Source organism: Aspergillus udagawae (assembly GCF_001078395.1).
Source record: "Aspergillus udagawae IFM 46973 DNA, scaffold_5, whole genome shotgun sequence".
NCBI lineage: Eukaryota > Fungi > Ascomycota > Eurotiomycetes > Eurotiales > Aspergillaceae > Aspergillus > Aspergillus udagawae.
The window spans coordinates 1,285,258-1,307,296 of record NW_025091268.1 but is presented as its reverse complement, the minus strand read 5'-3'; the positions used below and the strand labels follow the sequence as shown (position 1 = coordinate 1,307,296).

The window sequence follows — 22,039 nt, the reverse complement described above, 5'->3', positions numbered from 1 at the left end:
AACTCCAGTCTTGTCTAATATGACTGGTCGAAGGTGGCTTCTTGTTCTTGACTGCTCTGTTCTACCACTGCATTTGCGTTTTCTTCTACGGAAGTTGTCAATCAGTTTGCTCTGTTTTTGTCGAGCTTTGTAGGGCATGTTAGCCTCGGTTTTGCTCGTTTCTTTTTCTATCTATAACATGAATACTGGACATGATGCATGAGACACAAGAGAATGGATGAAGGGAAAAGTAGGCACTTTGCTTCTGAATTTGAAATCTATACCTTTGTACATATATAGAGACTGAATGGCTGCCGGGTGCATTTTTGATTGCTTTGAAGTCTACTTGATATTTAGACGGCAGCACCGAGGATATTGAGTTTTGTTGCTTGGGGCCAATGGCTAACCAAATCGATACTTATTTGAATAAGAATGTCTTTCAATGATGCTTGGATGCTTAGCCTAGGACTCATGTAACGTAATCGTGGCCGCGTGGTAAGCCAAGGCTCTTCCATGATTATGAAACCAGGATTGTGTTATGAAGCTGGAAGAAATAATCAGATTGCGATGGGAATACAGACATTCTAGGAGAAAAATCAGAGAAAGAAAGAGCTTCGTTTCATTCAGGTAAGCAGTGCTAAGCAACCCGCGGAACCGTTACCATGCCATGCTGAGTGATGAGAATGGGGGAAAAAGGAACGACCTTTTGTCGATGGTTGAGAATAGGCAACCCAAGCAAGCAGGAACAAGAACTCTTTAACATTTTTTCCCATTCACTCCGTGAAATTGAATTCTTAGAATTGAGTTTTAGTTTTGCACACCAAAGCGGCCCGGTTCCGCAGACGCTCGTCCCCCAAGGGCCTTCATTTTCACTTGGGTCGCCCCTGCGTTGAACTCAAAACCCCTCTTCCCTAGCCATAATAGAGACGTAACCCGACCATTAACCCCCGGAGAAAAACATTTACTTTCTCATCGAAGACGCTCTCCGCTTGCGGAGCTCGTCACGCTTGGCCTTCTCCTCGTGGACACGGGTGGCAAGAAGCTTGGCGTAGTCGTTACTGTTTGGTATGTTAGCGAGCATATTCCCACCGAGCGTTAGGGCTGAAGGAAATAGGGTGGAGCTTACGCAGCCTCCTTGGCAGCCTCAGCGCGACGGCGCTTGAGGGCAATCCTGTGACGCTTGCGCTGGAGGCGCTGGGGAGTAACCAGACGCTGGATCTTGGGGGCCTTGGTGTAGTCGGGCTTGCCCTCACGGGTGACGGTACGACGGATGACGAACTTGCGGACATCGTCCTTCTTGTCGAGACCGAAGAAGCGGCGGATCTTGGTGGCACGCTTGGGACCGAGTCTCTTGGGGACAACGGTGTCGGTGAGACCGGGGAGCTCACCCTCACCCTGCTTGACGATGCTCAGGGCAAGGACGGCGAGGTCGAAGTTGGTGATGGCTGTAATGACAAGTGTCAACTACGCGTTTCCTTCTCTCTGGGTGTTTCTGATTGTAGGACGGTTCGAGACATACCACCACGGACACTCTTGCGCTTTCTCTCACCAGTGCGGCGGGGGCGGTAGCAGCTGCAATGACTCGTCAGCGACGCATTCTCTGGACATTTTCGATACTGGCAGGTGCGTAATTACCTGTGGCCGTCGGAAAGCAGGAGTCTGGTACGAGTGGGAAGGAGAACTGGTGATATCCGTAAGTTTTCTGACTTGTGTCTGATGACGATTCTTGCAGTCGTTACGTACCACCCTGCTTCATGGGGAAACCTAGAGTTATAGCGTCAGCAAACTGAATCCTTCCGTCGCTATTTCATAACTGCTTGATTTCTGGCAAGCAGGACTCTGGAATCGTACCTTGCTTGTCGTTACCACCGGTAATCTTGAAGATGTAACCCTTGAATTCATCACCGAGGGAGTCGCCGGGAATCTAGTGAGAAAAATAGTCCGAATCAGTCTTCTGTTCTCCATTCGATATCCAATTCTCTTCCGGCTTAAGAAATTCTCTTGCGTGGTTTCGAGGTGCCGGATACGTAAAGCAAAATAGATCTGGGGGTGTGCTAACTTCGGCTCCCATGCGCTTCTCCATGAAGGGACGAAGCTTGCGCTCATCGTCAAGCTCGATGATTTTCTGCGACCCATTGGCCGGGTAGGAGATGTTGAGCTTCATCTTGACGGGTGTGCGCGGTCAAGACGGAGGCGCGGGTTTGTCGACAGGTCGAGGAGGTTCAGGTCGTCGGAGGTTCGTTCTTCGTGGGATTTTTTGCTGTGGTGTAGCGAGATTTCCCTGTGTGGGCGGCTGACTAAGGTGCACTAGCCGAGTCGGGCACAGCGCCTCTCGGTAGGGCTTCTTATGTCAGCCCATCCAACTTCTAACCTATCTTTGTCTTCATAGAAGAAATCAAATCTTATTGCAAGAATAGTCCGAATGGCTCTTTGGTCCGTTAATGAACTAATCACTTCAATCTCTTATGACATGTCTCAGTTCTTATTTGATGATCAGAAAATTACAGATTGTGGTCGCGACTTTACCGACATACAGTGTTTGATTCCTTAGGCATCCACTCAGAATCTGGATAGTTTCACTTATTGGACTGATACCTATGAAAAGCACATTATAGATATAGGGCATGAAGTCTCATTCTCCGGGAAGATAAATTCATGGTCCTGGGGCTTAAATTGAGCCATTTCGAATGGACCAATGGCTCGTATATCGAAGGCCTGTTGAACCTTTGTATTGACCGATCCCAGATGGTAGCCATGGGGGTTGAACGAACTGCACTAGCTGTTCAGCAATGGATAGATCCTCACTGACTATAATTCTGCTCTTGTCGCAAGAACCGATATTATTCTCGATGTCTGTTCTGTTGGCACATATTGTCGATAGACACTATGTAACAATATCAGACTAAAATTATGCCATCATCTGTGTACTTGAGGCCACTCAAAATTACCTAGGTCAACGAGTGCTGGAATTTAGCATAATAGAAGTTGAGAGCACTAAACCGATAGACTTCCGGTCCAAAGTTGCAAACACTGAGTGCATCTCACGATCGTCATTGATAGTATTTATACTCCTCACACCACAATAGCTCGCATACCAGCTCCTCAACTTGACCAATGTATTTATTAGCGAATAAATTGCAGACAGAGAACGGACCTCAAAACGCATCTGATCCTCTTCCTACGTGGTATACGTATTGACGATCTAACAAGGATAAGACCTCCTGCCCATAAATGCGAGATGTGAACAGTACCTTATGTCCGGCGGAGTCTGCAAGGGCCGAGCCAGCCGAAGCGCAAGATTAACAAAACCAGAAACGTAAGTGCTTAGCGACTTGGTGGCGCAGTACGCAACCCCAAGTCGTCATCCTTTTTCTGTCGCATCCATGAAATCGTTCTCGGAAGATAGAATTGAGGCTGAAGCGACTTGAATTTCTGGCCATTATCGGTGTTTCATCAGTTTGAAGATATGACAAATACATCACTGTCTACACATGCGGACCTGCAGAATAGGAGGTTGTGAGTGTGCACGCGACAGGTTACCACTGCCGCGCGGCCAGCCTTATGGAGGCACAGTCTGCACTATATACATCATCCAACTTTGTCCACCTTTGGTACTTGTCATGAAATTGGTTGGGTGATTGGATCTAACCAGCCTTTATCTACTAAGGTAACCGACCAAATTACACCTGCTTAGGCGTCCAGCGCTTGTGACCAAAATTGATGGTGTCATAATCCAATTTTCGTTTCCTAGACAGCGTCCCCCTTATCCCTTTTCCATTGTATATCGCGATCGCCTATATTTTATCCTTCAGAAATCTTATATTTCTGCGGATTCTGCCAATTTTGGAACACTTGATCCATTATCCAAACCCCCACTTGGCTAGGTCCGAACTTGCTAATTATTGCACGCTAAATTCTCCTGTCATGCTCTTCAGTCCCAGAACGGAACGGTACTGCCGGAAAGAAGAATAAAACCGGTCCTATCCTCATCTTCCTTGCCCTTTTCCCTGGACCATTGTCTTAGTATATAACAATCTACTCCGTATCCCCGAGTCAGTCGCTTTTCAACGGAGGGAATAGCGTATCCATCATTGGGGACCTGTCTCCCATTACGCCACTCAGTATCGGCATCTCCCGTCTCGTTCTTACTCCCGATCGTCCCGGGTGTCTTTCAGGAGGCAGAACAAAGAGGACCGCCGATCGACGAACGCTGGGAGAACAGCCTCCCGTCGCACCTTGTGATTGCTGTGGTGTCGGTTTCGGCCTCGACGGCTGATTGCGATGAGACTCTTCAACAGATTCTACGCCTTGTGCGCCTTGGCTGTATGTAGCATTCTGGTGTCAACATTGTTCCTCGCCTCGCAGCACTATTATCGCCGAGTAGTTCCGTCCCATTTGGCGGCTACGGAGTTCCACGCTGCGGGCTCGTTTGATCGAAGATTGGTTGTCTTTGGTGATTCGTGGAGCGACAACAATGCAGGCGACATTCAGGGGTCGGTATGGACTGAATGGCTGTGCTCAATGGTGAGGGATATCCTGGCCAAGTTCAACCGGAGAGGCTACGTTGTGATGTGCTAATAATGAGACTCAGTACTCCTGTCACCATGAAAACATGGCGCAAACAGCAAAATCTCTAAGAGGAAATTACATTGGCTCCGTTGTGGATAACGAGGAGCTCTCGGGCACCATGCTCAATCTGTACAAGGCACCCCTGGCGGATTTCAAGGCGCAGGTGAAGCAATGGATGACGGCCGAGAAAGCAGCCCTGCAGTCCTTGTCGGACGAGGAGATCGCGTCTCGTCAAAATAATACGATTATTGTTGTCTCCTTTGGAGTCTGGGACCTATGGAACATGATCGGAAAGAGCTACGAAGATTCGTCTAGTATGGTTGATCATAGTATCCAGGTGATCATGGACCAGCTCAATGTGCTCTCTCAGCTCTGGGTCACAAATGACTCCAAAGTCATTCTCACGCTCACACCCGATGTGACTTTCCTTCCGGCATTTAGGCCGACAGCAGCCGAACAGCGCGTCAGTCGCCACAAAGACACGGTCAAGCTGACGGAATATTGGAATCGCAAACTGCGTGATGCCGCGGAACAATGGGATCAAGGCGTCATCTACCTGTTCGACACTAACGCATTTATGGCAGACCTTATCAAAGACTGGCAGCTCTTCGCTGCCGGGGTGGAGGAACCCAACGGGCTTGGGAAAAATCAAGATCCGGGCTGGGAGAACGTTGAAGACGCATGCGTCCAGACTGCCCAGCAATGGGTAATGGTCCCCAAGGAGAAACGATGTGAAAATCCGGACAAGTACCTTTTCTGGTGAGTTCCAGACCTAGCGGCGCCCCGTGTAGCGATTTAGCTGGATACTGACGTTATCTCCAGGAACGAAATGCATCTCGGTCCATCGGCTCATCGTCTCATGGGAACTGAAGTGTTCCATGGGATAGAAGAGATGTGGCTCCGGTAAAGCTAGGTAGATGGCGTTTTCTCCGAATCGCAGCGCGATGGAACCCTCGAGATCTTGACGTAATGACTGCCAGGAAGAGCAGCGTAGAAGCCAAAACATTGGTTACTCCCCGATACAACAAACGCCTTGCAGCGGTCGATGACGGCAAGGAAGGCAAGCCATGGCAGAGATCGATCTTACATTAGCGGACTCCCGGCCAGAAGCTATACTCCTTGCGGCTACATGGAGGTCCGATGAAGACCAAGTCCGGAACAGGTTTACTTTCTTTGATGGGGCCAAAAGATAGAGCCCCTCCTATTCTCGACGAAGCATCATGGCCGAGACCGAATGTTCTGGTCAAGGTGGTATGTCTCATGCGGAAGGAGCTGGCTTCTGCTCCACACGGTTCGATGTGCAACATTGATTGTGGGGTGGATCGTCGATCATAACTTGGCAGGGGCCAGCAACATGACTGTATCATACTTAGTCAAGGGGAAGATGCTCTCCTTTATTCGTGTTAGTTGGATAAAACGTGCCGCCAATCTATGAGAACTGAAAGTCACTACGCGTGTCGAGCTTCTAGTCTAGGTCCCCTGATTTGGTAATAATTAGTGCGGAGTACGGAGTACTCCGTAGGTAGGTGGGCTAAGGGGTCGAGTGGAGGATCGATCTCTCATCTTCTTTTCTGTTCGGTTCTTTCATCGATATTTCTTTGTTCCCCTTCCGTAAGTACCTTCAGGTATGATGCTAGTTATGAGAACAAAGGGGTCTGGGGGCGTTGTCTTAGCGTTAGGTGGGAGAGCATGGGGGAAGCGATAAGGGGGGCAGCAAATAGGCTCCTCCAGCTAAGCAAAGATACCTTAGGACTTAGCTACGTAATCAGTAAGCTCGCTGGATTAAGGTTAGCGGGCAAGCTAAAGGGCCAGACCAGGGTGACTTTCCAGTGACTTAGGCGGATGTTACTGGTCACAAATTGCCGCCAATCATTGGCTGTGCCGCCGTCTTTGGTGATTGGCTCGGGGACTCTCCTACGGCACGCCGCATGCGTCGACAAAGACAAAGAAAAGAAAAGCTCAGGCCAAACATTGAAACAACATTATGGCGACGACCAGTTGAAAGAATAATGAAGTAAAGTAAAGTAAAGTAACTATTGAATTTTAGGGAATGACATGGCGACATCAAAACGAGGAGAGTGGCCGAGTCTGTACTGGTGAACAGCACAATAGCAGGTCTTACCTACCTTTTAGGTGCTCCGTATCCAGGCTGTCTTTGTTGACTTCTCCAAAAAGGTACAAGTAGTACTGGACTGTCGCCCTCGAGGTACCAGCCTGAGGTTGCTTCTATTGTGTGATGATGTAGGGAGTATCCCAGCCGTACGCACTGTACAATCGCCCCAGCCTGATCGCTACCTGACCAAACCAGAACCACAGTTCCTTTGTTACCTGCTCGTCCACCTATCTGTTGGATCGTGGTGCCAGGCCATCATGTTCCATCCGTTTGATCCCAGAGACAGTGTGTCCAGTGGGGGAAGGGAGCAATCCGAGGGGATATGTGTCATTCATCCAAAGACAAAGAACGTGGTTCGTAGGGTCAAGGTAGATCCAACAGCAACAGGGGGCGCTCTCAATAGACCCAAAGATAGATTTAAAACAAAGCAATTTGGAAAAAGCGCCAATCCTGGCTTTATCAAATCGTATTCTCTCCCTCGGTGGGCTTTCTTCAATAGATAACTCCATTTCATTGTCAAAGAAGGGGGGAAAAGTAAAAAAAAGAACTCAAGAGAAATGTGACAGAAAAAAGACAAGGGTCTCCAAAGAAAAAAAATCAACCATATCGGAGTCAAGCAAATCACAACTGACAGCTTGACAGGCATTAAGGTCTAAATAAATTTAGGGCCAGCGAATTACGAGGGTTCTCTTGTCTTTCTTTAACCTTATATCTCTAATTCTTTCTTGCTTGCTTTCTTTCTCTCGTTCAGGCTTTCTTCTTGTTCCCTATCCTGTCCTGGGCTTTTCTACCAACAACGCCTCCTGCGCCTTGTCATCTATCCATCTAATGTCCTATTCTCTCTGCCGAGCACAGCGACCTATTCCTGCCCATCCCAAGGCGGTTTCGCTCCTTACCACCTTAAATGTCTTACGATCGAGTCCTTCCCAAACCTCCTGCTTTGCTCTATGACACTCCTCAAGTCCCTATTCCCAGACGGTCCAGTAGCCTCCTCGACCACAAGATCATGAACGACGAGCCAACTACCAAAGTTTCAATGGTAGACCATCCTGTCGAGGGTGGTTCGTGCAGGTACGCTGCTGAAGTACCAGCAACTGGGCTGCCTCAGGTGCATCTCTCTTTGAATCGGACGAAGCTCGCCCTGGGCAAGACAGCCTCCGATTCTCCTACCGAGTCTCCCAAGCTTGCAACACCAGTGCTCACCAAGGGCATGCCCGTGGGAGAGCGCTCCTCTCTATCGGAGAGATCCTCCTCTTCCAGTCCTGTGAAGTCGACAGCCTCAAGGGAGTCAGTCATGCAGTTCTGTCTCTGTCAACCGGATCCCAAGATCCCCAGGCCAAGGAACGGTAAGGCCTTATCCGTTGTTAAGTATGGCCACAAACTGACGGACAGTACGTTAGCTTTTATCCTGTATCGGCAACATTATCAAGCCGCAGTAGTGGCTCAGAATCCGGGGCTTGCTAACCCGGACATCTCCAAGATCATTGGAGAGCAATGGAGGAAGCTCCCTCAAGAAACTAAGGATGAATGGAAGGCTCTTGCAGAGGTATGCAGCCTAGACCTTGATTTCTTTTTGTTTGTTCACTTTCGTTCTTGCTGACCTTCATTGGCAGGAAGAAAAAGCTCGCCATCAGCAGCAGTACCCGGAATACCGGTACCAGCCCCGTCGCTATGGCCGAGATGGCAATTCGCGTGCGACCGGCTCTGGCATTAGCCACAGCCCTCCGGGCTCTGCAGTCTGCAACCGATGCGGTGGGCGAGTGATGACCCCACCTGTGTCGCCAGAGGCCCCTTTCACGCCCAGTGTATCTGCGAATGCAGCATCTCCACACCCCGATATGGTCATGGCTCGAAGTTATCAACGCCGGGCTAGAGATTCTGACAGACAACTGAATCCCATCCGAGTAGATAATCATGGCGGTTCTTGTCCTCCTCGTCAAATACCATGGGAAGAGGCTGGTTGCCGGTCCCCAGACTCGAAGCGTCGCCGATTCAACTCTCACGTATCGTTGAAACCAGATGTTCATGGGGACCGAAGCCCCGAGTCCTCATATCCAATGTCTCCTTATACCCCCCGTACGGATGCACCCAACGCTCGGACTCTGCATCAAATGGTCCATCCATCGAGAACGGTTCAATATAGCAGAGATCATCCCCCGCATGATCCAAGTCTGAAGCTTCCACCACTACAGACCACAGTACCTCTCCCCGGCTCCGTGACACCTATCACTCCGTTCCCGCATGATGGATCAAGTCTTGAGGCCACTGTCATGACGATCCCCTTCCTCAACAAAATCAAAGTTCTCGCCAAGATATCCCCACCACTCATTCCGTCCTTCCGTGACAATTGTATCCCGAGGCGAGGAGCCGTGATTGCTGTTGACGGGCAAGATCCTGCACTAGTAAAAGCAATGGTCGATTATCTCAACACTGCTTTCCAGAAGGAAGGAAAATACAAACCCCGCGTGTTCGAAGGCCCTGAGGTCCGCTCGCGGGAGAGTTACTCTGCGGCTGGACAGATGGGCGATGCCACCGTCGATTATCTCAACACCATTTCGGTATGGCATCGCATTTCGGATGACATTGTGAGCTTCGTGAAGCCTGCACGGGAGCCCTCAGAATCAAAGCCGGAGGATGATGACTCCGCGTCTGAGATTTCTCCCAAGACCATCATCCCCAGGACGGCTGATCTGAAGATAAGCTCTCCAGCTCAATCGAGCGAGAACGGTTCGGAATCAGCCTCGTCGGTTCCCGGCTCTGGCGTCCCCATTGCACTCGTCCCTCGCTACCAACTCACTAACGCAGATGCATTCGCGTGTTCCGTACCGATCAACGACTCGTACGCTCCCTTGGATCACTGGCAGTGGATGGCATCTCTCTGGCGAGCGTGCGTTGGGCCGGATATCACTGTCTACATCCGGGATTGCGAGAAAGACGAGTTGGATCGCTACGGAGGCAACCCGGTCGAGGTCCGTCTGCAAGATGCACGTACTGTGGTCGTGCGCAGACTAGCCGGCTCCCAGAAGGAGCTGGAAGAAAAAGCTTTGAAGCGCGTTAGTTTTGAGATTGAGGATTTCCTCACTCAGTAAGACTTTTCTGCCATTCTCGTTTCTATTTAGCATGGATCATTTAGTCGCGCGGAGGCGGCTTTTTGCTTTTAGTCAACATAAGCATCAATCCCATTTCCGGAGGCTCTCGTGTGTTCTATCTGGGCTGTTGTTCTGGTTCATATATATTGTCATTTTGGTTGAGAATTATGGAGTTTGGTGGACTTAACACTTATCCTTTCTTCGTTCAACTAACTTGTTATCAAATATGAGAGTATATTAATCATCTAAGTAGGCTGAATCTGAATGAGATTAATATGACAATGTTAATGTTCTTGAAGCCAAACTCTGTTGTTGTTCGAGGTTCATTCCAAAATAAGTCACGTGGATCTGAACACAACTAATATAACTTAAAAGGGAAGTCCGAGGGCGGTGAAAGGCACGAACCAATGGCGTTCGTCAGCTCGCGGAGTTTCTCATCGCGGTCCTGGCGCAGCTTCAATGATTGTTCACTGACTGTCACAGAGTTATGGTTTCCACATCCAGGATGGATGCTTCCATTTGTAGGATGACGCTGGTTTGAGACTTTGAGTCAACTCCAGCAGGTCTGTGAGACGCCTTGTCACCATCATCTCCCAACTCCCAACTCCCATCTGTGACGCTCAATGGCCTCCTGCTAATAGCGGATTTCTCGCGGCAAGGCTTTAGAATCGACCTGGGGATTTGAATGGAAGCGGAGTGATCGATTATTGTGTTTCGCGAGATCTGCTGCTTTTAAAGTATGGCATTGGCTGGTCTGGGACCGCAACCTCGCGTTGCATCAATTCAGTCGCAGGTATGTTCCTCCAATCTGTGGATTCGCCTCTCCTGCTACTGGGTTTATCCCACATGGATTTGCAGAGGAAATCTGGTTAATCCATGCGCTGACAGGACAATTATATGGCATAGATGATGGAAACGGATACCATAAGATTAACTGAGCGTCCTTGCGGATCTCCCATGTGCGACTCGTCGTCGCAAATCATACCTGCGACCACACCCACGCCCTCATCTTTGTTATCTGGCTCTGGAAATAGGGGTATGGTCTCTGTTTCTGCACAGAAATTCATCCAAGAAAAGGACTTGTTCTTATCAAATTTGAATTCATACGTTGCCGTCGGTGTCCTGAGAAAGCGCAACGAACGCCACAGTGCTGATGTCGAGCCTTCGGCGGAAGACGAGAACTATCCAGTTGGAGAGATTGCAATGCTGAAGAAAAGCAACTGGGTGCGAACATGCGAGTATACATATGCGAAGCATCCGCGATGGTGCTATGTCCGTGTCTATGTCCTGCCCGACGATGCTGGGCACAAGTACATTGACCGTTCAAGTAAGACATTGAGGGAGGCACTTAAAGTTGTTATGTCGAAAGTCAATCGGTCTGTCGATGCATGGGATGGGATCTTCTTTTCGGATGAGCGAGTTACCGATGGCAGTTCCAACGATACCGGGACCGAGGACGAGTCACTATGGTACATATTCAATACACTGCGAAATCCCGAGCCGCGGGTTGAAGCCGTGAAAGACCCTTACGCGAAGTTCGCCATGCGACAACTACTTTCTGCGGAGGACGCTGGCGACACAGTACTCGATGCTGGCGTCGCAGGGCTCAAGACTCCTTTGTACCCATACCAGCGTCGTTCTGCGGCTTTCATGGTTCAACGTGAAGCGCAGCCAGCCCAGATGCTAGACCCTCGTCTGCAGCTGTTCAAGGGTCCCAATGGACGCGAGTACTACTACGACGAAGAAGAAGGCACGATCTACAAAGAAAAGAAGCTGTATTCAGAAACTTGTGGGGGCATCTTAGCTGAAACTATGGGGTGTGGTAAGACATTGATCTGCCTCGCTGTCATCCTGGCAACACGCTGTCATGTCCCTGCCATACCGCCTCTGTACCGGGAAGGGGAAGTCAAACGTGAAAAATGTGCGAGCCTTGTCGAGATGGCGGCGACAGCTGCTGGCCAGTCTTCGATGCCATGGAAGAGCTATTTTGATCGCCTCGGCCATTCTGGAATGACCTTTGCACGGTGCATCAAAGCTTGCGAGGATAACAGAGGCGCGTATAAGATTCCTTCCCCACCTACAAGGCACAGTGGTCGGGCTGCCGTCGCATATCCCAGGCCACCTCCTCAACTTGTGCGGCTTACTTCGGGGACATTGATTGTTGTACCTCCCAACTTGGTTGACCATTGGGAGGAACAAATTGCTCGGCACAGCCAAGGGCTCAAAGTTCTCGTCCTACGAAGCATGTCGAATGCTACCCCCAGTTCGGATGACCTCTTGCAGTATGACATCATTCTGTTTTCAAGATGGCGTTTCGACCAGGAGGCTGGCGAGGCAGTTGACAACAGACGCGGCGTCTTCAACACAGTGGAGTCGCCATTGTTTACCCTTCATTGGCTTCGTATCATCATTGACGAAGGCCACAACGTAGCTGGATCTAGCCAAACTTCAAGAACGAGATACCTGCTGGACAAAATGCATATTGAGCGCCGTTGGATCGTGTCTGGAACACCATCCAGTGGACTTTATGGAGTGGAGGTGAGCTTGGCTTCGCACGAAACGAATACTAGCAGCGACACCGATCTATCAGAAGCGACCGAAGCTGTTCTTCAAGGAAAGAAGAAGACAGAGGCGAGAGATGACCAAGATCTCAGGAAGCTGAAACCGATTGTGGTCAACTTTTTTGATCTGAAGCCATGGTCGAACCCTCAGGCCAATGACCATGCCGACTGGGCCAAGTACATGAGACTCGTAGGGAAGGATGGGAAACGTCGAAAAGTGCAGTCTCTTCGCGCCACGCTTCAGAGCCTTGTCGTACGGCATCGCATGGAAGTGATTCATAGCGAGATCACTCTGCCAAAGCTTTACAACAAGGTCGTTTATTTGGAGCCAACGTTTTACGACAAGTTGAATCTGAACTTGTTTATCTTCGTTTTGGCAGTCAATGCAATAACCTCAGAACGGGAAGGCGATGACTACATGTTTCATATGAAAAACAAGAAGCACTTGAGGACCCTGATCAACAATCTCCGACAGGCTGGATTTTGGTGGGCAGGCTCGAATCTGGATCTTTCGGCGACCGTGAAGCATGCTCTGGAATACCTGGAGAAAAAGAGAGCTCACATGAGCCATGATGATATCGCGACCTTGACCGAGGGAGTAGGGATAGCCGAGAAGGCATTCTCCAGCGGATCTTGGAATGCTTTTAGGCAGCTGAATGAACTAGGTGTCTACGTTCGCGATTTCCCTTCTCATGCTCGAGACTTGTGGGCACTTGACCCTTCGAAGTCAGATACTGAGCCCCTCCATATGGGCATTTATCAGGCTTGTCGCGCGCAGCAATTTGTCAAAGAACACCTGAAATCGGTTGACCCAGCCGAAGGCCTTGCTGGAGCGGGCATCAAAGCCCGCCGTGAGCAAGCGGAGGCTGCAGAGAAGCAAGGCCCTGAGTTAGGCTTTGCAACTTTCCCAAAGTCTTCGAAGAAGGCGCCGAAGAAGTCATTCTCCAAAGGTCTTATGAAGTCACTGCCACCGGATTCTCCCCTGGCACAGACCAAGTTGCTTGGTACAACGTCGGCTAAGCTGTCGTATCTACTTAGTCGGGTTATGGAGTTGCACACTGAGGAGAAGATTATCATATTCTATGACAGCACGAATTCAGGCGTTTGGATTGCCGAAGGTCTTGATCTGCTTGGCATTGAATACCGCATGTATGCGAGTACGCTTAGTCCCGAGCTCCGGACGAGTTACTTGAATCTATTCCGAGAGAGCGAAGAGATCCGAGTATTCTTGATGGACTTGCATCAAGCATCTCACGGGCTCCATATCGCCAATGCGTCCCGTGTTTTCTTCGTCAATCCAATATGGCAGCCGAATGTGGAGAGCCAGGCCATCAAACGAGCACATCGAATCGGACAAACTCGGCCGGTATACGTTGAGACTCTTGTCCTCAAAGACACATTGGAAGATAAGATGTTAAAGCGCCGAAAGGCAATGTCAGAGAAGGAGATGCAAGAAGCTGAGAAGGATCTTCTTGACGACAGCACGATGAGCTCAATTATCCAGAACGAACGGTTCATTCCAATGCCCGAAGACCGTCGGGACGGATCGGCCCATGTCGCATATCTCTCTGCACCTTCAGGCTTTTTTGACCGCCATAAACTGGCAATTCCTGACGACGAAGGCGACGCGGAAAAGACTTCTCCGAAGCGCAAACGTCCGTCGTCTAACAGCAAGGCTATTGGGGACGTCGAACCAGACATCATCACGCCCAAGAAGCGAAAATCTTCGACAGGTTTGGTGTTTCTTTCTCCGGGGGGTATCTTGATGACGCCCAGTAGAAAATCTCAATCTAAAACCCCTTCACTCAGCAGCATCGACCAGGGAAGAGGCGGAAGCCGTGCAGGATCTGAGGCACCAAACGGTGTCCAACAGAGACCTGGGTCCATATTTGGGCCTTGAGAGAACATTTAGATCCCACAATATTTCCATTAACGTATATTACTTCTGAGGGATTGGTTATGAGAGAGGGGCCCGGGTACATATTTTCGTATTTCTGTTTATTGGTGTTCATTTGGAGGATAGATACCATGGTTTGCGTTGCAAACGTTAATATACTGCTGCGTCACTTTCTTTCTCGCCTTTAATCAATGGCTGTACCATATGATTACCGACAAGGGTAATTGTAGACACCCCAGCAGCGGCGATCACGTGGCTGTCAACATACTGCACGTTCCAAGGTGAAAGGAGAATAATGTCTACAATGCATTTGCGAGCGTTTTCTTGAAAATGGCCCGGGAATCTGTGCGATCTCAACTACATGTGTTGTCAACATTGAGAGTGCTCTCTGCCCAGGTCTCGGATTCGATCTACCCCACTACTAGTTGCTACCCCACTACCGCCGATTTAAGCAATACACTAGCGCGAAGTGCGATATCAACGTTTGCCTATCCTCTTTTGCTCAATGCCTCTTCGATTCTTATGAACCATTGGATAGGACTTGTATTCTGTCATCTAGCTCTCTTGCAGGACCAGGTACTCAGTCCATAAACCCAAGAGAGCAAACGACCACCCCCACCACCCATTATCATTCGACCCCAAGCATAGCCCGCCCATCACCTCAAAAGCACCCACTGAAAACAAAAAAGAGAAAAGAAGCAGAAGCAGCCTCAAACCTCAAAATGACTGAAGCCGAAGCCGAAGTCAAAGCCAGCGCGCGACCGAAAAACCCTGTGACCGTAATCGGGATCTCCGGCCCCTCATCCAGCGGCAAGACAACCCTAGCCCGCCTCCTGCAGCGGATATTCTCGCATATCAGCGAAAACCTGCAGACGTTTATCATGCACGAGGATGACTTTTACCTCCCTGATGATCGGTCAGTACACACGACTCACCTACCTTCAACGGGAGTTGGCCCTTCAAATTTTCTAGTATGCTAACCAAATCCAGAATCCCATACACAACAACCTCCTCCGGCAAAACAGTCCAAGACTGGGATACCGTCGAGGCAATTGACGTGCCGTTCATGGCATCGGCGCTGTCCTACGTCCGGCAGCATGGCCGGCTCCCGCCTCGCCTGAAGAGCAAGGAGGATCTCAACGAGGCGTCCGATTCGGGCGTCAGCGACGAGACGATTGCCCAGCTGCAGCGCCAGGTTTCAGAAAAACTGCAGCAAGTTGGACCGGTCCTTGTGGGAGATGGGGAAAAGCGGACGGTTGTCTTCTTCGAGGGGTTTTTGTTGTTTAGTCCGCCAGAGGCGGAGGTCAGGGAGCATGTCCTGCGGCCAGTGCATGAGCAGATCGATGTGCGTCTGTTTTTGCCGGCGCCGTATGATTATGTTAAGAACCGTCGCGAGAGAAGAAGTGGCTATGTGACCATTGGGCCGGCTCCTGTCCCCCCGCTGCCGCACAGGGGATCGTCGGCTTCTGACGATGTGAAGCAGCATGTTGATTTGGAGGCGGAGGATGACGCCCCACCACAGAACTTTTGGACGGATCCCCCGGGCTATGTGGATGATATTGTTTGGCCACGATACGTACGAGATCATGCATGGCTGCTGTTACCTGAAAGCGGTCTTGACAATGATCGGTACCAGAACGCTAGGAATTCTGATATTGACGAGTTGGTCAGAATTGTGGGGCAAGGGACGAACGTGAGAACTGATGCCGGTGTCGCTGTCGCTCCTGGGAAAGGGGCATTGCCCATGGCCGATGTATTGAAATGGGCCATAGAGGAGGTGATGAAGCCATTGGAGATGGCCGAACGATGACCACGGTTAATAATTTGGCAACATATTTCATTTCAGAGTTGTAGTCATGTGAATATCTAAATGACATCAACCAAGCACGATTTTTCCAGCCTTCAATGTTGCCGCCATTCTGCGGGAAGGCTAGAGCTCATCGGCAACGGGCCCCATCCATCCAAGCCAGTAATCAATCCTATCCCTGAGGGAGAAACGAGGTTGATCCTCATAACGGCTGTTACCAGACTTGACATTCGCTGCTGGCGTGTCCTTGTCTTCCCCAACCTTCTCTCGAATGTCCCCTGTCTCATTGTGATCCGCGTGTCCAGATTCCAGACCATTCAAACCGACGCCTGCCATATAAGTCTGTTGAAAGATCTCTGGCGTGTGGCTCGCAATGGCTCGCTCTGGCGCAAGCTCATTATCCAATGGCTCAAGCTGAGATTCCCGGTCTTCATCGCTTGGAAAAGCCAGTCCGATTATCTCGCTAGTTGCAACAGTCAAGTTCGTGTATGTTTCGCTCAAAGTACAGTTCGACACTCTAGGGCAAGGAGGGATCTCAAGATAAGATGTGAGGATCACCCAGATCATCGAGATACAAAGGCTTATAATTAAGCTTTGCATGCAATATGCCATGGAGTCAACCACTACGTTCGCGATCGACGTCTGGGTTTTTGCCTCAGGCGGAAATGGTCCGTCAAAGAAATCCTTTCCTGACTGAATAAGATCTTCTTCGCGATCTTCCGACTTGTCTGCGTTGTGCTGCCCCCGGACATCTTCTCGATCGAACTCCACTAGCTTTGCGAGTTGAGGTGCTGCTTCCTTGCGATATTCCGCTTCCAGCTCAGTAAATATTTGGCGAAGATTGTTCCTATTACTCTCACAAGTGGTTGATGAGACTGGATAGATCCGTGGTAGCCAGTTTATAGCTTGTTGACCAGGAAGTTTGACCTTCCAAGTCACACCAAACGTATCCAGGTTTTTGGGAGAGCAAGTGACCTGGAGATAAGAAACTCCGACTGGAATTCCTTTATTTTCCAAGTTGATCATCTGCAGGCCCGTCTCCTGAGGCTCAAGCCGGCAATGGAAACGACCGTCAGGGCCGCCATCCAAACGAAGGAAGAAGCAACACTTTTCCGCCCAGAAACAGCGATTATGCAGCCTCAATGAGCACATCGCAATGTATTTTATGATCACATCTGCTTGAATGCCATTGTCCTCATGATCGGCGCTGGCAATGACTTGGTGGTCGGCTCGAATCTCCTGGTCCACGGTGAAGTCCTTGACAATGCCGTAGAATTTCTGGTCGCAGACCCGTAAAGGAACGACAAGGTCCCCGTGGTTGACGAATTCAGCGAAGAAGCAGTTCTCCACAATCTTGTAGCGTTGCAAATTGGTAGTGCGGAACTCTAAGCCATGGTTCTCAGGGATCTGAAACAGGAAAAATCCACTCTCGCCAGCCCTCATCCTAGGAAGACCAGGAATGACCAGATTCCTCCATCCTTTCGACTTGTCTTTCTCAAGAAGGACAGAGATAGTCACGGTGAACTTGTATATTGCTGGCCTCACATTTTTAGGGTTTCGAATGAAGAGCATTCCATCCTTAATGTCAAGCTTGGGCTCGCTCATGGACGATTGGTAGTCTTCGAAGTCACAGGCTAGGTGATATTTAGGACCATGCGCCAGAGCTTGGTCCGCATCATCGTGCTCTGGAGCTGGGGTTTTAGGTGCCGTCATGTCTCGATGAGGTTTATGGCTCAATGTAGGCTCAACATGTTGGTCAATGGTGATTTTCAGACCCTCGGGCTCTGAATAAGTACGAAGACCATCTAGGACATCGTGCATGCCAAGGGTTGACCCAGGGAAGTCATTGTCAGGGTTAGATCTTGTGCACTTAGCGACTTCTGCGGCCATCGGTTCATTCGCTTCAAAAGAGCCTGGAAATGCCTCAGAAATCGACGTGACGATGATGTCTGAGTCTCCCCGCTTTCTGCGGAATGTTTCAGTCATGGTTGCCTGGGTTGGGGCGGGAGCATATTTCTCTTCAGTAGGCTGTTTACTACGCGCAGCGGTTGATGCATCCTGCAACGCATTTGGCGCTGGAATAGAGACCGTTCCTCTCTCCACATCCTTGTCCAGCCGAGTTACGGGCTTTGGGATCATGCTAAGTGTTCTGGAATGTTTCCTGGGAGAATTTCGCTCTGAATACTGAATTGGAGACTGGAGCGTTCCTTCCTTCCCTTCGCTTGCATTTTGAGTTCGCTTATGAGGCCCTGCGGTTGATTTAACATCGCCGACGTCGCTGATGATGCACTCTGCGGACGGTTTCATGCCAGAAACCTTGGCCCGCTCCGAATCAGACCCAGAATCAGTAAGGGATGCGTCAGATGCACTCCTCTTCCGGCCTGGGTTCTGCATCTTGTTCCAATCGGCACAATCGTTCAAGCGCAGGCCAGAAGAGAGATAGGGTTGTGAGGTGAAGAGGTGCGACGAGTGCTCAAATTCCTCGTCGTTGCCGCAGTCTGCAACAATTTCAAGGGAAGAAGACACAGTTGCATCCTGAGAGCTGGTGGGTGATTCTCGTGCTGCGGTAAAGAGATCTCCCTCTGGAGTGCGAGAATTGTAAAAGGTGGTACCGTCATCAGACTCTGATGCGGAAAAAGCGAACAATGGGCTTTGAGGCGAACTGTCACTCGACTGGTTTCCTTGGCCCCATTCGTTAGACTGGAGGCGGACGGAGGTCTTGATGAGAGATATGTTTGCCGATCTGGTGCTGAGAAGCTGGAGTTGTGTGTTTGGTACGCATCGAACCTGTGTTGACAGAAAGAATGCCGGTGATCAGTACGAAAGTCCACCAACTGGAAAGGTACGGGAATCAGTATCCAGCGATATCAGCTTACCTCAAGGGAGATTCTAAGGCCTACTGGCTCAAGCTCGTCGCCATTCCAGGTACCGCGTATCTCCAAACAGTTGAACTCGGACGACCGCTGAGGCAATGAGCTCACATGGGCCTCTCCCCGTTCTGCTGGAGAAGCCATGTGCTTCCTGACACACCTGTCTGCCTTTGAGTTAGCTACCACAGAGATAAATCCTAGTTGCGATTTATCTATCGTCGAAAAGGGTAGAGCGATTGAAGGACCGAAGACGGTGACGATGCACCGCGCTGGGAGAAGGTTGCGCAAGCGAAGGTAGTGGAGGAAAAAGATGAATGAGGTGAAAGTCAGGGGAGCAAAGACCCAAGACACACACGCTCTTTGGTCCAGGAAGGGAAGGAACGCTGTGTTTATGCCAACCTGAGGCACCTACGCATGACAATCGCTTAGAACAACAATAACCTTTATGTTGTCGTTCCATATCTTGTCTTAGGCGGGCTTCAAGCTATGCCACTCTTTCCTAGGCACATACTAACAGGATGACTTTATATCCTTCAAAGATTATTGTAAGAGTTGATAATTCAACAGTTGCCCTGAGTGAGCAGACTCAAATGCTAGCCTCCTCACCGGGACATGCAGGTCCTGATTCGGCACAGCCAATATGTACAAAGAATATTTGAACGTCGTCACTCAGACGCGAACAATGGCAGAGAAGGAATAGAAAGAAGCAAAGTGAAAACAAGAATCAGAGAAACCCGCCAGCACGGTCACTCCTGTTTTGTCCCATGCGCCATGTATAACCCTACCAGCCACCGATTTCAGTTCCCGTAAAACACCTGCCCATCGGTCTATCCAAAACAGAAACGAGATAAAGATAGAATCAAACAGAAAGCAGAAACAAATACAGTCCTCCGAGAAAGGCCCTTGACACTCAGAAAGACTTTTTTTTACCCCCGATGGAGTACAAATGTGGTAAAAAGACATCAGCCGAAGAAAGTGTAAAAGAGTAATCCGTAATCGCGTAGATTCATTATCGGGGTGTCCCATTATGCGAGCCAGGATGCTCAAAGGTTGTCTGACCGGGCGCAGCACCATATCGATCCCCTTCGGTTGAACCCATAGGTTGTGATGGGAGAATAGGAGTTGCACCTTGTGACGCCTGATCAAAGTAACCTCGTGCGGATGCACCGTTAGTCCCTTGTGGATAATTGCGATTCCGTTGCAAAGGTGGTAATATTGTAGAACTGGTTTGGTACTGCTGCGATCGCGGCTGGGGATATCCTTGCGGCATCATGGCGGCCGTCGAATCTGCGGTCTATTTCAGATGAACAGAGAATCCTTTAGCTCTCGTCTTTAGGGGTCATCGGCTTGTGAAGGGACCATACAGGAGTACCAGGCTGGTTCATCATGCCTAGAGATTGCATCGTTGCTTGCTGGCTGGAGCGTGCTTGGGCCGTTGGATCCTGCATCTGGGACACTTGAGCGGATGGTGGGATCCCATACGAAATCTGCGCATCAATGTAAGCAGGTGTTCGAGTTTGTGCCATATTACCGGGTCCCGGGGATTCCACTGTAACCATGGACTCCACCGGGGAACCGTAAGATGAAAGGGCAGCTACGGAAGGTTGTTGTTGACGAACCGCATAATCTGGTACTCCTGCATGTCCCGCAGGATATCCTTGCATCATAGGGGTCTGGTATGTTCCTGGCTGATTCGGATACATGGCGGTGGTTTGTGGATACGCATCCACCTGGCGCATCCGACCTTCTGCGTCATAGATGCCTCTGTTCCCGTAGTCCACAGACGTCCGTTGACGTTTGACCGGTGTCCCGTAGTATGCATAATCTCTGCCTGCTGCCGGATAGCCAGTGAAAGCGTTCCCTGACATCTGTATTGAAGACCGGTCTGGGGAGCGAGGCAATGGCTGCTGGGGATACTCTTCCGGCCGTGGCGGCCGTTTCCTGACGAAAGAAGTCAGCCTTATCTGTTATGGGGCCAATCCGAGGGGCGCAGCTCGCTGAGTACTTACAAAGACAGTGTGCGAGGCTCTTTTCTGATCCGTAGTTTGACACCCTGGTCGGCAAATGACCGAGAAAGGAACGTGGACTCTTGCATTCCAGGAAAAGTCTTTGGTGGTGAAACTGCATCCTGTTAGTCTGCACCACCTCGCAGAATCAATGGGCGCAAGATTGTCTTACCAGTGAAGCGATCAGAGATAATGGATTTCAGGTAGGTAACCACATCCCTACACGTGGGGAGATCAGCGTCCTGTCATACTTATCAACAATCAATGAAGGAAGGCGAGAGATTGCTCACTTTCGCATCTCAAACAAGGTAAACTTCAGTCGGAACTCCCCTTCGATTTTGACCGACAAATCCCCAAATACAAAGAATCCGCCGTCTGCGCCGCGCGAGTCAGCAACGAAGCAGAACCACCTTTTACATAAAAGTAGGCTTACCATTATTATCCACATCCTTCAACCGGTGAAGCGACGAGACAAGAGTGCCTGCCAAAGCTGTGGCCGGCGGTACGGGAACTGGCTGATCTTCATTGGCATCGTACAGACTGCAGCACATGAAATAATATGGGCTCTGTAGGTAGTGTCTACTCGTGCAAATTAGCCCGAGAGTTTCCCCAGCAAGCCGAGACAAGCTCCCATTGTAACTTACTGCGCGAGATAGCTCCCTTCCTCTCTTACCCGGAGTTGCACAATCGGCGGTGGATCGACTGGCTTGCGTTCTGAAGAGCAAATTTCCCATGTCAACGTCTGTTTGATCCCAAAGGAGGCTCGATGATAGCTATAAGTAGAGCCTGCAGTCTTCCACGTACCTTTCTCCTTCCCACCGGCCACACGAGCCCGATTGGGCTGCTGGCGAACGATCAACTCGAAGTCAGAACTGGTGTTGGACAACATTGTCAGTTGGAGACCCTGGACAGCTGAGTAAGAGTCGAGAAGACCATCCCGGTGCGAAGGAAGGTCGGACAAACCTCTGGGATTCGCGGGAAAGAGAGGCGTCTGAGAACGTCGACGCACTCATCAAGGCGAAGGTCTTGTCACAGAAGTACCAAGTAGAGTAGAGCCAGAGGATCCAGGTCGCGGTTGTCCGTCAGAAGAGCGCGCAACGAACCACGTACGTATCGTACAGGGTTCACCAAATTCGAGCAAAGATGGA

The 22,039-nt window shown here is 50.1% G+C and overlaps 7 protein-coding genes across 7 annotated transcripts; 4 read left to right on the top strand and 3 right to left on the bottom strand.

Annotated features, from left to right (window-relative positions):
* Window positions 1–940: 940 nt before the first annotated feature.
* Window positions 941–2,143, bottom strand: Aud_007260 (40S ribosomal protein eS6; the record flags this gene model as incomplete). Its single annotated transcript, XM_043292153.1, has 7 exons — window positions 941–1,037; window positions 1,106–1,424; window positions 1,499–1,551; window positions 1,615–1,660; window positions 1,723–1,743; window positions 1,831–1,903; window positions 2,039–2,143. 7 exons carry the CDS (start codon window positions 2,141–2,143, stop codon window positions 941–943), a joined length of 714 nt encoding a protein of 237 aa, XP_043148088.1.
* A 2,448-nt stretch (window positions 2,144–4,591) lies between these two features.
* Window positions 4,592–5,455, top strand: Aud_007259 (uncharacterized protein; the record flags this gene model as incomplete). Its single annotated transcript, XM_043292152.1, has 2 exons — window positions 4,592–5,307; window positions 5,371–5,455. 2 exons carry the CDS (start codon window positions 4,592–4,594, stop codon window positions 5,453–5,455), a joined length of 801 nt encoding a protein of 266 aa, XP_043148087.1.
* Window positions 5,456–7,565: 2,110 nt separating this feature from the next.
* Aud_007258 (putative HMG box transcriptional regulator) lies at window positions 7,566–9,750 on the top strand (the record flags this gene model as incomplete). The annotated part of the gene is made up of 3 exons (XM_043292151.1): window positions 7,566–8,007; window positions 8,062–8,207; window positions 8,275–9,750. The coding sequence occupies 3 exons, from the start codon at window positions 7,566–7,568 to the stop codon at window positions 9,748–9,750; spliced, it is 2,064 nt and encodes a 687-aa protein (XP_043148086.1).
* A 739-nt stretch (window positions 9,751–10,489) lies between these two features.
* On the top strand, window positions 10,490–14,211 carry Aud_007257 (DEAD/DEAH box helicase; the record flags this gene model as incomplete). The annotated part of the gene is made up of 2 exons (XM_043292150.1): window positions 10,490–10,543; window positions 10,657–14,211. 2 exons carry the CDS (start codon window positions 10,490–10,492, stop codon window positions 14,209–14,211), a joined length of 3,609 nt encoding a protein of 1,202 aa, XP_043148085.1.
* A 719-nt stretch (window positions 14,212–14,930) lies between these two features.
* Window positions 14,931–16,018, top strand: Aud_007256 (ribosylnicotinamide kinase; the record flags this gene model as incomplete). Its single annotated transcript, XM_043292149.1, has 2 exons — window positions 14,931–15,124; window positions 15,199–16,018. 2 exons carry the CDS (start codon window positions 14,931–14,933, stop codon window positions 16,016–16,018), a joined length of 1,014 nt encoding a protein of 337 aa, XP_043148084.1.
* A 120-nt stretch (window positions 16,019–16,138) lies between these two features.
* On the bottom strand, window positions 16,139–19,029 carry Aud_007255 (uncharacterized protein; the record flags this gene model as incomplete). Its single annotated transcript, XM_043292148.1, has 2 exons — window positions 16,139–18,772; window positions 18,892–19,029. The coding sequence occupies 2 exons, from the start codon at window positions 19,027–19,029 to the stop codon at window positions 16,139–16,141; spliced, it is 2,772 nt and encodes a 923-aa protein (XP_043148083.1).
* Window positions 19,030–19,894: 865 nt separating this feature from the next.
* Window positions 19,895–21,780, bottom strand: vosA (the record flags this gene model as incomplete). Its single annotated transcript, XM_043292147.1, has 9 exons — window positions 19,895–20,179; window positions 20,250–20,372; window positions 20,505–20,826; window positions 20,895–21,006; window positions 21,064–21,110; window positions 21,182–21,266; window positions 21,325–21,470; window positions 21,536–21,605; window positions 21,696–21,780. 9 exons carry the CDS (start codon window positions 21,778–21,780, stop codon window positions 19,895–19,897), a joined length of 1,275 nt encoding a protein of 424 aa, XP_043148082.1.
* Between the last annotated feature and the right edge of the window lie 259 nt (window positions 21,781–22,039).